A 15,122-nucleotide genomic window follows, 5' to 3' on the forward strand; every position below is an offset into this window, starting at 1 on the left:
TCGTTGTTGTTATGTTAGTACAAGATTTTCAAGCAAATATTAGACTCACCCGCCCTACTTGACTACTTCCTGTAGGATCTTTGTCAAATGACCATGGATTGATTGCCCTTCAAGAAGAGTTTTATCTTGTCTTTTTTTACGAGTAACTCTGAGAAAATAAAACTAAAAACAGTTTTTGATATAAATATTAATATTCTTTCGCCCTTAAGGGAGGTGGGTTGTGATCGAGAAAAGTAAATTAAAGCCAGACACATCATACTCTTGATCAGGGATTGTATCATGTCAATTTTAATTTCATCGTTAAATTTCTTTCATATAACACTGATGAGTAATGGCTACCATATTACTCATTGTTCAAAAACTAAGGACCAAGCAAGAATTTATGCAGGAAACAAAATCTCCTTCAATTATTTATCTACGTAGTAGCTTAACTTTTAGCGTAATAAGTAAACAACCATAGGAAAAGAAAGAAAAAAGATATGGATACAACCTACACTCTCGCTTCTGATATTATCGTAACGGATCATCAATTAATGGAAAATTAAAAAAAAAAAGAAAGTGCATAATATTCTCTTGGTAGTCTATTCTACTGCAAATTGGAAGTACTTTTTCCGCTCCGCTCTTTACGTATTTAATATGCATCACTCGATCAATATATGGACATATTAAATATGTGGAAGGCAAGTGAAAAGCAAATAGTCAGCATTTTGTAGAACATCATTGTGTGCAGGTTGATGAAGTTTCATAACTGATTTCAAGATTTTTCAGTTTTTGAATTTGTGGAAGGTTTCACAATGCTTCGAAACACTTCTTGTATAAATCCTTACTTTATATAGTTTGATCAATTTCGTGTTTGTCTTCTTACATTGATCCATGCTCATTTAACAAAGATCCTATGTAGAACTTGCGCTGGTTCTTTGATATCTGTCTAATATTTACTTGAACAGCTTATACTACCTACATCAACCCAAAAAAGAAAAAAAAAAATTGAAGTGGCAAAATGCAACCAATTTGAATATGCAGATCGCAGTTTTCAATTCCACTCTTGGAAATGACAACCTATAGCTTTTTTCTGAAGGACAATTAATCCATATTCATTTGACAAATATACTGTACAAGTAGCACTAGTTTTGGTAATGTCTTTGTCTTAATATTTTGCTTGAAAAGTAAGGTTAACAAAAATTGCTATCTTCTGATATCCCGGAATTGACCAACAGAAAAACTCAACATCAAAAATATATATATAACTGAGTGTTTTTCAAGACCATCTCTTTTTAACAAATTGATTTAAATTCTGCTAAAAGACCATCTCTTTTTAATAAATTGACTTAAATTCTCTTAAATGTTGGTAATTTATCTCCGTACCAAACAAATTTTAATAGTTGCCTCTTCAGCCACAACCTTAACTACAGTCTACAGATAAGTAGCAGATTCAGAAATTTTGGGGTCGGGAAATGTCAACAGGAATGGAAAAAGTAATCAATACACAAAAAATCCAGACCAAAACTTACACTTGATGCCAAGCCATTTTTGCTGCTGAAAATGCACAAAATCACACTTCCAAATTGTTGAATCTTAGTACTACTACTTGAACAGGGCGGTACCAAAAATCCAAACTATGATCAAGTACATTATTTGAACGTACCAACTGCTATCTGATATCCAAACTACCACATCATGTTTTAAGCTGCTTATTAGAAACTTTCCTAAGAATCTTGATATCCCAACGATCCAACCAACCCTATTAATGTATTCTCTGCCAAAAAGTGAAAAAGAGAAAAATATCATTTTGATAACAATATGATCTATGCAACAATCTTATTCAAATACAAAAATCATTTCTATCCCTCAACGGAACAGAACAACAACTACGTCTCAATCTCAAACAACGAAAAAATATAAATGAATCAGAAAAATACAATCGAACACATTATCTCATTGAACAAAAAAAGAAAAATTCATTCACAGACAAACAGAGTCTCTCTGAATTTTGCCATATCTCATCAAAATGCAATTCAAAAATTTTCTGATTCATTCACTGCTAAGCTACACAGTCTGAATTTGGGAGTTCCTGATTGTGTGGGACTGATCAGATGCACACATCTATACAGTATATATATAAAACTACAGAAGTGAGGGGGTCATTATTGGATGATGCAGTGTCAAATAGATTCCACTTGTGATTCAATTGAAACTTCCAAGACAAATTAGGACTCTTTTTTTCCATCACTCCACACACAAAGTACACACTATCTGTCTATCAATATCTCATTAAACACACACACATAACAAAAAAAATCACGCACTAAACCCTAGTCGCAGAAACTCCCTCAACATTTTGTACTTCCAAGATTCGATTTTTCTGAGAAAGTTTTGGATTTTCTTGGAAAATAGAGACACCCAAATGGCGGAAAACGGTGCTCTGCCGGACGATCTCCGGTGTAACAGAACGGACGGCCGGCAATGGCGGTGCAAACGGCGGGTAGTGGAAGGGAAAAAGCTTTGTGAAATTCACTATATTCAAGGCCGTCACAGGAATAAGAAGCAGAAGGTACCGGAGTCGCTGAAAATCATGAGAAATACGAAAAACAAGAAGAAGCCCAAGATTCAGAATTCAAAAGGGTCTCTTGAAATTGGGTTGAGAATATTAAAGAAGAAGAAGAAACCCCTCAAGCCTAAACCCTGTGTTTCAGAGGCATTAGATGAAGCTTTGAGGAGAATGGAACTTAAAAGAGGGGATTTGCCGTTAGAGTTGATTCGGGTTTTCTTGAAACGACAATTAGAGAAGAAAAAAGATAAAGAATCAAAGAATGATAGTGCTGAATTGATGAGAGAATTCCCTAATGCTGTAATGGCTATTCCTCCTACACCCACGGAGAATTTCAGCAATGCAGGTTCTGTTTTAGACATAAAATTAGGCCTGGATTCGAGCTCTAGCCCCTTTTCGTTAAGGCGTTTCCGATCAAAAAATATTGAACCCCTTCCAATTAGTACAATGCAGGTTATTTCTTTTTTTCGTGTGAGCTTTTATTTTAGTTCCAAAAACTGATGTTCTTTCAAATTGTTATTGTTGTGCATACATGATAACTGTTGTAATGAATGTGGGGTGCCTTTTTGGTGATTAGGCCGTGCCATTTGCTAAGAACGGGAAGAATTTAAGTAGAGTAAACAGGAGGAAGTGTCATTGGTGTAGAAGAAGCAGCTACCGGGTTCTGATCAAGTGTTCGAGGTGTAAGAAACAATTCTTCTGTCTGGATTGTATTAAAGAAAGGTTTGATCTTTTGCTTTCCTTAGTTTTTGAACTAATTTACTTATATTTATGTATGGTTACCTGTTTTCTCACAATTCTCCTGTATACAGAAGTATTTGTATTGGAACCATTTTTTTAGTGTTAAATACATTCGCGGGCAAGTTATACCATCTGCCTTTGATTCTGGTACTTAAAAGTTGAACTATCTTCAGCTAGATTGTTCAATGACTTTAACCTTTTCTCAAGGAGCTTACAACTAGCTATAAGTGGGTAGAATAATTGTTATTGGCTGCATCTGATACTCTCAAATTAGGACGACATTCAGTTAGGATGTTAATGACTTTAACCTGTTGGCATGGATCTTAGAACTATGAGTTGGTAAGAAATGAAAAAGGACTATTTAGGATGTCCTTGACATTTGACAAGACGGTGAGCTGTATTTTTCTTATTGCTTCTGCTATGCTGCTGTGTCCTGCCACTTCAGGTGATTTGAACAGCTTGTGTTTGGAAAGTCTTTTCTGTTAGAGAAGAAAAAGCATAGGAAAAAAGGAACTGTATAGGGGGGGGGTAGTGGAAAGTCGTGGGATGTAAATGTTTGTGGATGTTTCTCTCCCTATAACCAAATGAGAACCGGTAAAAGATAGTAATTTACTGGGAGGGGGGGAGGATACGTAAGAATAAGTTAACAGTTACCTACATTTTTTCAAGCTTAGCTGAAGATTACCGAGTTCTTGACGGAACTTTCCTTCAAGTAAATTTTCAGCTTTGTCAGATTGGAAAGGGAAGATGGGATATTTCCAGAATATTGGTTCATCGAAAGGCACACAGAATGAAGGTTCATTAACGAACTTAAAATTGATGGAATGGCACCTGTGAAGTTATTGCTTTTGACATCAATTAATCAACCTCTGCAAATGAGCCAAGTCTTTTGGCAAATCCCCTGTGGAAAGTGTTGTTACTGATGTCGAGGGAAACAAGACACGATCGGTTTTTGATGTGTGGAGGAATGGTACCTTGAAGTTATATTCCAGAAATGCCTAAAGCTGTGCCCCTATGGTTGCGGGAGCTGCAGCCTGCAAGTGATGCCAATCCAGCTGCAAACTGAACTGGAAGCAGGCCAGTTGCTTGCTAAAATGTTGTTAGGTTCAGATGAAATGTGGATATGTAACAAGAACAACTTGTTACGTGAAAGTTCTGATGTTTGATCTGTTTTAGGTATTTGGAGAAGCAAGAAATTAGAGGGGCATGTCCTGTTTGCCGTGGAGCCTGTAGCTGTCGGATCTGCAAAAGGAATGAATTGAAGCCCTCCAGTCATAAGGTCTGACAAACGTGAAACTGAATTTGAGCCATTGTATGTACTTATCTAATTCTGATTCTCTTGTTTACGAACAAAACTGTACCAGGAATTCTGTAGGCATAAAAGGAAGGTTCAAAAAGTCCAGCTACTTTATCATCTGGTCCACCTGCTTCTTCCTGTACTGGAAAAAATAAATGAAGAGCAGAGAATTGAAGTGGAGATAGAAGCAAAGATATCGGGTACTGTTATTACTTGACACTCTGGGATTTGTTTATTTTTCCGAGTTTGAGATATCTATTCATATTTTACATTTTATAGGAAAGCAGCAACCTGACATTCAGGTTCAGCAGGCTTCAGCAGGAGAAGGAAAATTATATAGCTGGTAAGTTGACTGCTCCTGAAAAGTTTGGTTGTTAAGGATATTAAACCTGCTGCCTGTCTTATCCATGCTATTTTAATTCTGAGCAGTAGTAACTGCAAAACCTCCATTCTGGATTACCACAGAATCTGCTCTGAGTGTTCATATAGCCTTTGCTTACATTGTTGTTGGGAGTCCCGTCGTGGAAGCTTAGCTGAAGATTGCAAATCCAATGGTTCTAATGAAGAACAAGCTTGTTCTTCTAACTTTGAGCGAACATCAAGGATGAAGCATACTAGCACCTCAAGGCAAAGTTTCTCGGGGATACATTACTTGCAAGCTTGTGCTGATGGAAGTATATCTTGCCCCCCTGCAGAATACGGCGGTTGTAGTAATAGCATCCTGGAATTAAGATGTGTATTTCCCTACGCTTGGATCAAGGAACTGGAAATCAGTGCTGAAGCAATATTATGCAGCTACAACTTTCAGAACGCGGAACACATTTTTTCATCTTGCTCATTATGCAGGGGAAGCGATCACAAAGATGCTGTTTTTGATTCATTCATTAAAGTGGCTGATAGACAAGATTCGCGGGACAGGTTCCTGTATTGTCCGTCTATAAAGAATCTCCGTGAAGAAAACCTTGAACACTTTCAGAAACACTGGGGTGAAGCTCATCCTATTATAGTACGAAATGTGCTTCGAAATTCTCCTGATTTGTCTTGGGATCCTGTTGTTATGTTCTGCACTTACCTTGAGAAAAGGTCAAAATGTTCCCGAGATAAAGAAGCAGCTAAGGCACAAAATCACTCGGACTGGTGTGAGGTAGGTACTTTATGCTTTCTTCTCTAGATATCTGATAAAATGCACTATGTCCTCCGGGCCGTTGACAAGAATTTTCTTTCACCATCACCCTTGACTAGAACTTAACCTCTAAATTACAATATTTTAGGATGCAATTGACAAAGTTATGTTTATAAGGTTGATATCAGTTGGGGTAGAAAGGCAAATCTCTATCAGAACAACAAATTTTGCTCTATCTCTCTCTCTCTCTCTCTCCAGAACAGGAAGAACGGCTGGGATAGGCTATAGTCTGACCTTTTTATTTTATTTTTGTAATAACGGAGGTGTCCGAGTGCTTTCTTGTACCTCTACTATTCCACCGACTATCTGCTACCTCCTACCAATACATGTACAGGGTAACTTTGCCCCAAGGCTTAGACAAACGGGAAGAAAATCACCTACCGTTTCTTTCTTTGTTGGGATTTTGAACCCTAGTCCTTCCATGGTTTTCACCCACTTCATTAAATGCTTGGCCAACCCTTGGGTGCTATAGTCATCTAACTCTTAATTATAAATTAGAAGGATGCATGGACTAAATTCATGTAGATGAGAACTGCGCTTCTCCTTTAAATAATTCTAATTATGAAAAAGCTGGAGTCTGAAACGAAGCTGCACAATCTTATTTTGTTTTTATCGGCTGCACAATCTTATTTGTTCTCTTCCCCTAGATATTCTTATCTGTTAAGTACGTTTTTCTTGGTTGATATTAATAAAGGTAGACGATCTGAAGAACTTAGCTGTCTATGGACTTTTCTCTTCAGTTTGGGACAGTAAGGACTACTTTCTATGTTTCATTTATATGGTAGCGTTTGGCTGGACATGAATTTTAAGAAAAAAGCAAGAAAGGCACTAAATATATATGACATACAAAAGTTCCTAACAGTCTGATTGTCTTCGGCATGCCCTGCCAACTCCTCTAAGAGCATGTAATTGACGGCAAAACGGGCATGTTAAGATTAAAGAGTTCCCAAAAATAAAAGGTGTCAATCTATTTGGAACAGACCAAAAATGATAGTGTCATGTAAAATTTAGAAAGTTTTTTTTTTTTGGGGGTGTGGGGGGTGGGGGTGTGGTGGATTAGTAGTTTAGTACTATGATGGATCTATCATCTATATATCTAATTTGTATTAGTCTTCCACCCTGCATTCTCACCATTTTTAAAAACAGAAAAGGAAGAGAAAAATAATAGTATAATACTTAATTTAATTCTCATGCTATGTAATTACTAATTAACAAATAAAAAGGCAAAAGATATATAGAGTAAAAATTAAGCTACAGCATCTTTTTAAAGGAATTATTTTGTATTGTACTAGTGCTTTGTAAGGAATCATTTAAATTGATGATGTTATACTTTTTTCTTATCCTCATTGATTTTCTACATTTTTCTTTTTAAAATGAAGTAGTCTCTGAAAGTGTACATATTTATATAAAAAGAATATCATGGCCTGATAATCTGCAGTTTGTAGGTTGAAATAGCTAGAAAGCAGATATTTATGGGGTCACTTGAATGGCAAACACATGCAACAATGCAGCGCGATATGGTAAAGTTTAGAGCATGGCTTTCTTCCCATCTATTCAAAGAACAGTTTCCTGCTCACTATGCGGAGGTCTTGAGGGCTTTGCCACTTCAAGAGTATATGAATCCAAAATCTGGTCTTCTAAATCTAGCAGTTAAACTGCCACCGGAAATGCCAGAAACAGATTTGGGACCTTCAATCTATATTTCCTATGGTGGACCTGAAGAAGTATCGCAAGCAGAATTTGTCACTAAACTATGTTGTGAATCTTATGATGTGGTAGGCCTAATTATCTGCTATTATCTATTTTTTTTTGGTTTGTTTACTTATCTTGGCTGCATGCAATTGAACATTGAGACCATCCTATCTATTATATCTTCTCTGTGACTGCTAATTTTTGAAAGATGAAACACGTCTCTGCTTCTGTGAAGCTACTAGCTAGTAATCGTACAAGATGCACTAATATAGCATGGAAAAGTTCATAGAAACTTTTAGTGATTCAGCCATCCTGCACACCCCCCCCCCACCTCCCAACCTCTTCAGTTACATGTTATGTTGCTCGGACTCTCCAAAAATATCGATGGGTGCGTGTCGGATCCTCCAAAAGTAGTGCATTTTTGGAGGATCCTACACAGGTGCGACAACTGTTTCGGAGAGTCCCGGCAACATAGGTAGCATGAAAAAGGGAAATTTTAGTAGACTGGAACGATCCATGTCTTATGGCATTCAATAGAGTTCTAAATGTGATTTCCTTTTGCAGTCCGAAATAAAGATTGATCTAGCATGTGAGATGACAACTGAAATTTTGATTCATATTACTTTGGTTTTGCTCAGGTTAATATTCTTGCATGTGCTACCGATGTTCCCATTTCCAAGGAACAAATAAGAAAAATAAAATGTTTAATGAAAAATAAGAAGCCTCAAGATCACAAGGAATCTACCAGCTACTCAAGTGATCAGAAAGGAAAATCATCCCTGCATAGTGGAGATACAGAAGAATCCTGTCTGCAGGATGGAACTGGCGGCCACTTGCCTGATGGTATTGCTAAACGACCTTTCTACTCTGCTGACTCACTAAATGGTCAAAGGTATGGAGACCAAGATGGCAATATCTCCAGTGACAATGAAAATGACTCAGAATTTGAGTCTGATGTCTCACTGTTCTGCTCTGGATCTGTTGAAAGATCTGAAGATTCAGACAGTGATTATCTTTTTGAAGATGTCGATAGTGTAAAGAAAGAAGCAAAACCCTCAGGTGCTCAGTGGGATGTTTTCCGCAGACAAGATGTCCCAAAGCTTCTAGAGTACCTCAGAAGGCATTCTAGCGAGTTCACCTCCACGCCTGGTTATTCCAAACAAGTAAAGCCCTTTGTACCAAGAGTTTCATGGTAAAGATAAGAGTATGATGATAAAAATTAACTTAATCTTCATATCTTTGGCATGTACCTGCTGCAGGTTATTCACCCAATTCTTGATCGAAGTTTCTTCTTTGATGCATTCCACAAATTGAGGCTTAAGGAGGAATTTGGTATATTTGCTTTGTCTTATTTTATCTTTTATCGTTTGGATTAAATTAGTTCTAATTCTTAATGTTATTACGTTTTAGACATTCAACCTTGGACTTTTGAACAGCATCTTGGAGAAGCGATTCTCATCCCTGCTGGATGTCCATATCAAGTCAAACAACTTAAGGTATCCTTTATAGTGATGACCTTCATACATCTTCCCACAAACACGATTTCCTCACTGCTCATGTAGATGTTTACTATATTGGATAGTCTGAACATAGAATTAAGAACTGCAAATTCTTGTTTTAACCCCATGAATTAGTTAGAAAACAGAAAGAAGAATCCATTGACCAAGGACAGTATGTTACTATATCTTCTTTAGAATTTTTCTGGTTAGTCATGGATAAATAAATACATAGGAAATGTCAGACTTGGAGATAATTATAAGCAAAGACTATCTGGATCAATTGAATAGATCCCACGATATTCAAATGACGGTTCGTTTAAGGTGACTCTTCCGCTTTGTAACTTCTTTATAAGGAAGTAGATTTCTCTTTAATTTGCAAAATTATTAACAGAAGCTTATTGGTGGCAGTGTTTTTAAAGGATCGGATGAGGAACGCTTAGGCCCTGAAACTAGGTGCAAAGCAGGCTGGGCGCTTTGCCTTGCTTTGGTGGCACGTCAGTGCAGACACCAAGGCGCTATGGTGTGCGCTTCTTTACCCATGGGCTCTGTCTTGAATAGGATGACACCAAACAATATATATACTTATATAGTTGGCAAATTGATATATCAATTTTCACGATTAGGAATAGGAAACTTTTGATCGAGCGATTAGGAATAGGAAATTAGAAATCCAATATAAGAAATTAAGTCGGCGTACCTAAACCTACAATTTAAAATGCATCTTTGCATCTGAATCATAAATTATGGTTTTGAACTTTATTTACGTTATTTTTACTATATATTTCACTTTATTGTAAATTTTCAATTCTGTTATCCATATATTATTTTTATAGTTATTTTCTCTTGCATTACAAGCATATTTCTTCCTTTGCGACTTTCTTCACTCAAGCCCATGCTTTGTTGTGCGTTTACACTTAAGAGCAAACGAGCCTTGGCACTTTTCTAAGCTTCTCTTCATTGACGGCAGTGATTGATGGTAACTGTTAGTTGAAGTTATTGGCACGTAAGACCATGATTACAAATTTTATATTACTATTTGTGAACATCTCATTGCAAATTACTTATCCAGAGAGAAAAAGAAATCAGAAAGTATGTTAGGTGACAATTTTAAATCAATTCTCACCATATCCAACTTTGCGACAGTTTTACTTTTCCATGTTCTGATTAAAACATGCTGTGAGCTGTGCCATAGTTACCATTAGCTCTTCTATGTCTAGAAGAGCCTTAGACCAGCCTAACATTGATTGCATGTGTGCATATTACCAGCTCAACTGAATCTAGTCTCATATGTATATTTGTATCTGGGAGCTTTGTTTCTTTTAGCGCATAATAACTGACATAAGATTCTATTCACTGTCTACAGTCATGCATCAATGTTGTTCTGGACTTCATCTCGCCTGAAAATGTTGCTGAATGTATCCACATAATTGATGAAATTCGTCTACTTCCTGAGCACCACAAAGCCAAGGGAAAAGTGCTGGAGGCAAGTTTCACAACACTCTTTGTTTTAGTTGCTAAAACCCCAGGTTCAAACTGCTATAATGTAGAAACCCGAACATTGGCATTGTTTGACGTTATGCTTGTCTGAGACCTCTGTTAGCTTTCATGTTTAGTAGCAAAAAGCATGTTGTTTGAGAAAAATGTGTGTAAATGTTTGTACTTCTGGTCCTAGATCTAGCTTTACAATTCAAAAGAAAAATGCTCCTACATCCGTTTTTTTTTACATATGCCAGCTTACTAGTCCAAAGTAGATCTCATGTTTGAAAACCGTATGTCATTTTCGTGTATGGTACAATCCATGAGGATTGGATTAATATACCTCTTATAATGCGTTTAGCAGGTGAAGAAAATGGCTGTTTGTGGAATCAGCAATGCAATTGCAGAGATTCGCGACCTCGTGCCGACCTCTTGAGAGATGATCTATTAGCAATAGTAAGTTTAGGACTTGGTAGAAGACTGTACAAAGACTACTGTTTTTAATATGCTTTTTCAGAACTGATTATGCAATCTCATAGATGTTGCAGGTTCATGCTACATACTGCCAGGGAATGGGATATAGTACATTTTTCGACAAAGAAAGGATGAGTAGACATTGATTAGGTTAAGATCCTTGTCACTCGTCAACAATTGGTTATGTATATAACTGAAGATGAAAAGCAGATTGAACACACAAAATGCCATGACAACGTATATTCAACATTCACTGTACATGCTTCGTTAGGGTCCTCTGTAGATGTCCATAATTTAATTGCTACGATTTATAGTCTCCTAACAATATTGGTGTGTCCGCAACAACATTCATTGATCAATTTATAAATTCAATTGCTACTTGTTGCGACTCCACACCCAAGTTCTTTTTATACAAATTTAAACCCTAGTTTCTTTGCATTGTATAAAAAACAGATGCGTTACAATCATGAGTCAAGAGAGAAAAAAGTCATATAATAAAACATTACATGTATATTCATAGTGAACACAGCTATACATAGAAAGAGTACTTCGCCAACAAGCACAAGCTAAAAAATTACATAGCTATATATTCACATATATGTAACCTATAGCAACATGATAAATACATAGTGTAGAGAGGGTAGTGATTTGTAGCTAGCTAACGTTTCTTGTTTGCAGCAGCATGTTCCTTGTGTGAATTAAAGTAGAGGGCAGCCACAGGAAGACCGAGTCCATTGTCGCTTGCAAACTTGCGAGTGTTGAAATTAACACGCCTTTCTGGTGGTTTATGGGGCACTTGCTCCGCCTCCGTCTGCCTAAACAAAGTAAACACGTATCGATGTATCCCTGTTGGTGGCTGAGCTCCCATATATTCCATAACCTCCCTTCCTGCAACCCCATCACATGAAGAAATAGTGCTAAAGTTTAATTACGTTTTATGTACTGATAGACTCAAAAATATTTACATTATCAGACACCTATAAGGTGAACTTCTATAAGAAGAAAGCAATATTCATTAGCAACTTCATAGAAAGAGCATTATAGATTATAAACTACACCAATGATGTAAAACATCTTACGTTGTACCAATGGAAAGGAAATCATTACACTTTTCGGTATATGTATATAGATTTTAATGTATACTATATAATTGATTTTAATGTATACTATATAATTAAGCCGTATTCGTCGTAATTGTAAGTATTGAGTTACCTTCGGAGGCATCTCCTCCCTCTGGAATATCCGTGACAATCCTGCAAGAAATAGTACCACATCATATAAATTAAACAACTTATTATCATCTCTACTTCAATATCAAAACCATGCAGGTTCTTTCTGCTTTCGTATTTAGAAGTAGCAAGATGTAGTACGAAAACAAAGATAAGTTCAAGTGTCACTTGTTAGGTAATTTTATGTAAATTTTTGATAAGCATTAATTGGTAACCATAAGTAAATTATTATCACAAGTTAAAACTAAACTAATTGTGTAAAACATCTCCACCCTATTAGTGCATAGATCGAGATAAAAAGGATGGCCAGTTGAAATAACTTAAACAAGTGGAAAATTTGCATGTGCAGTTGAAGGAGAAAATAAAACAAATTAAAGTACCAATGGAGCCATTCTCTAAAAGTCGGTTCACTGGGACTAGGAGCATCTGGATCAGCCATTACCTGCGAAAAATCCAGTAGCGGATACAACAATAAGTCCTCTTCGAATTTTCTCCCTAATAAAGTAATAATCACTGCTCATATATGTTTACATTCATAAACGACAAAATTCTATCCAAATTAAACTCAGTCGACAGATAAAAAAAATGACACCATTACTATTATTAAAATCAAACGGTTTCATAATTTTTAATGGATGTTCAACTTCATTAAAAATATTGACCTTAATTTGTACGAAGAATTCTGTTTACTCCGTCTAGTACTATTTACTTGTCGCTTTGATAAGAGTTATTTGATTAAAATAATTCTTATTTATTATTAAAAACATTAATAATAAGAATTGTTTAACTAAATTGCACTTATTTATTATTCAATGGCATGTTTTCCTAAAATACTCTTTTAATTAAAATAAAAGGCAACAATTAATTAATCTCACTTCGCTAAAATAATGTAATATTTGGGACTGAATAAGGAGGTACTAGTAGGCAGACTTACAAGGGTGTAAAGATTATTAGAGTCACGAGAACCCTGGATATGAACTCTAGGCCTTTGTGCAGCTGCAGCCGGTTTTATTTCAACTCCATTAGATATTTGTTTTTTGGAACCATATTCGACGGTAAATTCAACCACCGGAACAAACATGTCGACAACATCTCCGATCACCTTTCCGACAACTAGAGGATCCACTGACCTCGGAGGATTTACCATGCTTGCCATTCTCACAATTAATTGACTGATTGGGTCGGGCGTACTAGGAAAACTAGTCAATTTTGTGAAGTGACTGAAGTTGGTGAAATGGAATTAGAGTATAATTAGGAGATGTTAAATATATAGTAAAGCGGACACGTATAGAAATGGTCAGTCATGTTAACGCTGATGTTGTTGCTGAGGGAACACGTGTTATGTTTAGAAGTCCTTGTGTGTAACAATAAACAAAATTTGCGAATGCGACAGTACAAGAAGTATATATATATCTTGAGGGCCGCCGAAATGTTTTGTTGGGACATATATCCAGGCATTAAGTGACGATATTAGAAGGAAAAACAAAAACAAAAACACAGCAAAGGCTATTTGTTGTGAAGGAGCTGTGAAATTTGTTACTACCGTTTTGAGTCTTTCGTTACATGGAGTATTTGCTCAATTTGAGCAAACTTAAAGAATGATAGATGCTCAAGACTAATTTAGATCTATCCCAAAATATAAAGGGACAATTTTGGTTTAAAGCTCTTAGAAATAAGTCAAAATTATGTAAAGGAAGTTTATACTGAACTTCTGGCTAATGAAACTTTATGTACTCGTAAGTTTCACTTTTTACTGGGAGAAATTTAAAAAATAGTCAGATTTACAAATGGTTATTCAAAAATAGCCACACTTTCAAAAGTTATCGAATTTTAGTCATTTTTTATGTAAAGATAAATCTGAACGAAAACACTGTTCAATATCCGGAAAATACTCCAGCATAATATACTGAAATTCCAGTATAATATATTGGGAACTCCAGTATAACATACTGGAGTGTTATACTGGAGTTCCAGTATACTTTGCTTGAACTCCAGTATACTGGAACTCCAGTATATTATACTGGAGCCAGCAAAGTATACCGGTCCAACATAATATGCTGGAAGTTCATACACAGGTGCACCGAACTCCAGTATATTATGCTGGACCGGTCTCTGTTGCAGCAAAATAGTGGCTATTTTTCAATGACTTGGCAAACGCCGACTATTTTTGAATGATCAGTGCGAAAACTGGCTAGACCGTGCTATTTTAACCTTTTTACTCGTAAAAGATAGCCTACGTATTCTTTGAGTGAATATATATAATTTTCACTTTTCACTTGTACAAGATAGCCCATATACTAAGTAGCCCAAATTTAAGATCCACTTTAGTACCGTAGAACCTTAGGGCGCCTGCATGAAAGAGCCCACTAAAATTGGTTTTCAAGAAGTTGCCCAAAGTTATAACATGGGCTTGGCCCAATAAAAGCCCAAACATTTGCACGGCGTATCCCCTAAAGGGACCGGTCTTGGCAAAAAATGTTCCCCTTTTGACGGTACTAGTCAAATATGACTATTATCTATCTATATCTATATTATTATAAAAGTTTGAACACAAAGTCGATGTACCAAAATAGTCCTAAGTATTGATCGATTTTTATATTTGGCATTGGATAGAATTGTAAAATTTAATAATGTTATTTGAGTAGAATCCTAAAACTTTATGGTGTGTGTCTAAAATTGCTGATTAAGAATGTTTTACTCCTTTTTTTTATTATTAAATTCAAACCATGAAAATGAACTCTATAATGCATTCCTTATTGAACTTGAATAAGAGCACAAAATATGAACTATGAATACGAACTCTAATTCCTATTGCACTGGAACTCTAAAATATTTCATATTTCGGTATTAGTATTTGAGTGAAAATAATTTTCTTCGTTCAATGGGATTTAGACTTAAAGGTCATCTGTTAACTCTTTAATGAATATTAGTTTTAAAGTGTGGTGCTGCAGAAAGAAGTTAACAAAACTCAGTAACTTCTCAA

The 15,122-nt window shown here is 36.0% G+C and overlaps 2 protein-coding genes across 7 annotated transcripts; one reads left to right on the top strand and one right to left on the bottom strand.

Annotated features, from left to right (window-relative positions):
- Positions 1–1,878: 1,878 nt before the first annotated feature.
- On the top strand, positions 1,879–11,303 carry LOC107823214 (lysine-specific demethylase JMJ28). 6 transcript variants are annotated; one of them, XM_016649816.2, is made up of 13 exons: positions 1,880–3,001; positions 3,126–3,271; positions 4,466–4,568; positions 4,654–4,786; positions 4,866–4,929; positions 5,016–5,730; positions 7,215–7,544; positions 8,100–8,624; positions 8,721–8,793; positions 8,872–8,957; positions 10,324–10,443; positions 10,798–10,892; positions 10,985–11,160. In XM_016649816.2, the coding sequence occupies exons 1-12, from the start codon at positions 2,405–2,407 to the stop codon at positions 10,870–10,872; spliced, it is 2,967 nt and encodes a 988-aa protein (XP_016505302.2). In that variant the 5' UTR covers positions 1,880–2,404; the 3' UTR covers positions 10,873–10,892; positions 10,985–11,160. The 6 variants fall into 6 exon arrangements, 5 of the variants coding, with proteins under 5 accessions (XP_016505302.2, XP_016505301.2, XP_075090913.1 ...); XM_016649815.2 differs by having other exon boundaries at positions 1,881–3,001; positions 10,976–11,303; XM_075234813.1 differs by having other exon boundaries at positions 1,885–3,001; positions 10,801–10,892.
- Positions 11,304–11,400: 97 nt separating this feature from the next.
- LOC107823215 (protein MOTHER of FT and TFL1) lies at positions 11,401–13,390 on the bottom strand. The gene is made up of 4 exons (XM_016649819.2): positions 13,074–13,390; positions 12,520–12,581; positions 12,123–12,163; positions 11,401–11,798 (listed from the first exon to the last, which is right to left on the bottom strand). The coding sequence occupies exons 1-4, from the start codon at positions 13,293–13,295 to the stop codon at positions 11,569–11,571; spliced, it is 555 nt and encodes a 184-aa protein (XP_016505305.1). The 5' UTR covers positions 13,296–13,390; the 3' UTR covers positions 11,401–11,568.
- Positions 13,391–15,122: the final 1,732 nt, after the last annotated feature.

The sequence above is a fragment of the Nicotiana tabacum genome, chromosome 17, assembly GCF_000715075.1.
Source record: "Nicotiana tabacum cultivar K326 chromosome 17, ASM71507v2, whole genome shotgun sequence".
In the NCBI taxonomy this organism is placed as follows: Eukaryota; Viridiplantae; Streptophyta; class Magnoliopsida; order Solanales; family Solanaceae; genus Nicotiana; species Nicotiana tabacum.

Bases quoted from the DNA above. Each gene is read 5' to 3' on its own strand.
- LOC107823214 (XM_016649816.2), top strand. From the start codon at position 2,405: ATGGCGGAAAACGGTGCTCTGCCGGACGATCTCCGGTGTAACAGAACG. The intron at 4,787-4,865 runs GTACTGTTATTA...TACATTTTATAG, and splicing joins GATAGAAGCAAAGATATCGG to GAAAGCAGCAACCTGACATT. The intron at 5,731-7,214 runs GTAGGTACTTTA...TGCAGTTTGTAG, and splicing joins ATCACTCGGACTGGTGTGAG to GTTGAAATAGCTAGAAAGCA.
- LOC107823215 (XM_016649819.2), bottom strand. From the start codon at position 13,295: ATGGCAAGCATGGTAAATCCTCCGAGGTCAGTGGATCCTCTAGTTGTC. The intron at 12,164-12,519 runs GTACTTTAATTT...TATTTCTTGCAG, and splicing joins TTTAGAGAATGGCTCCATTG to GATTGTCACGGATATTCCAG. The intron at 11,799-12,122 runs GTAACTCAATAC...ATGGGGTTGCAG, and splicing joins GGGAGGAGATGCCTCCGAAG to GAAGGGAGGTTATGGAATAT.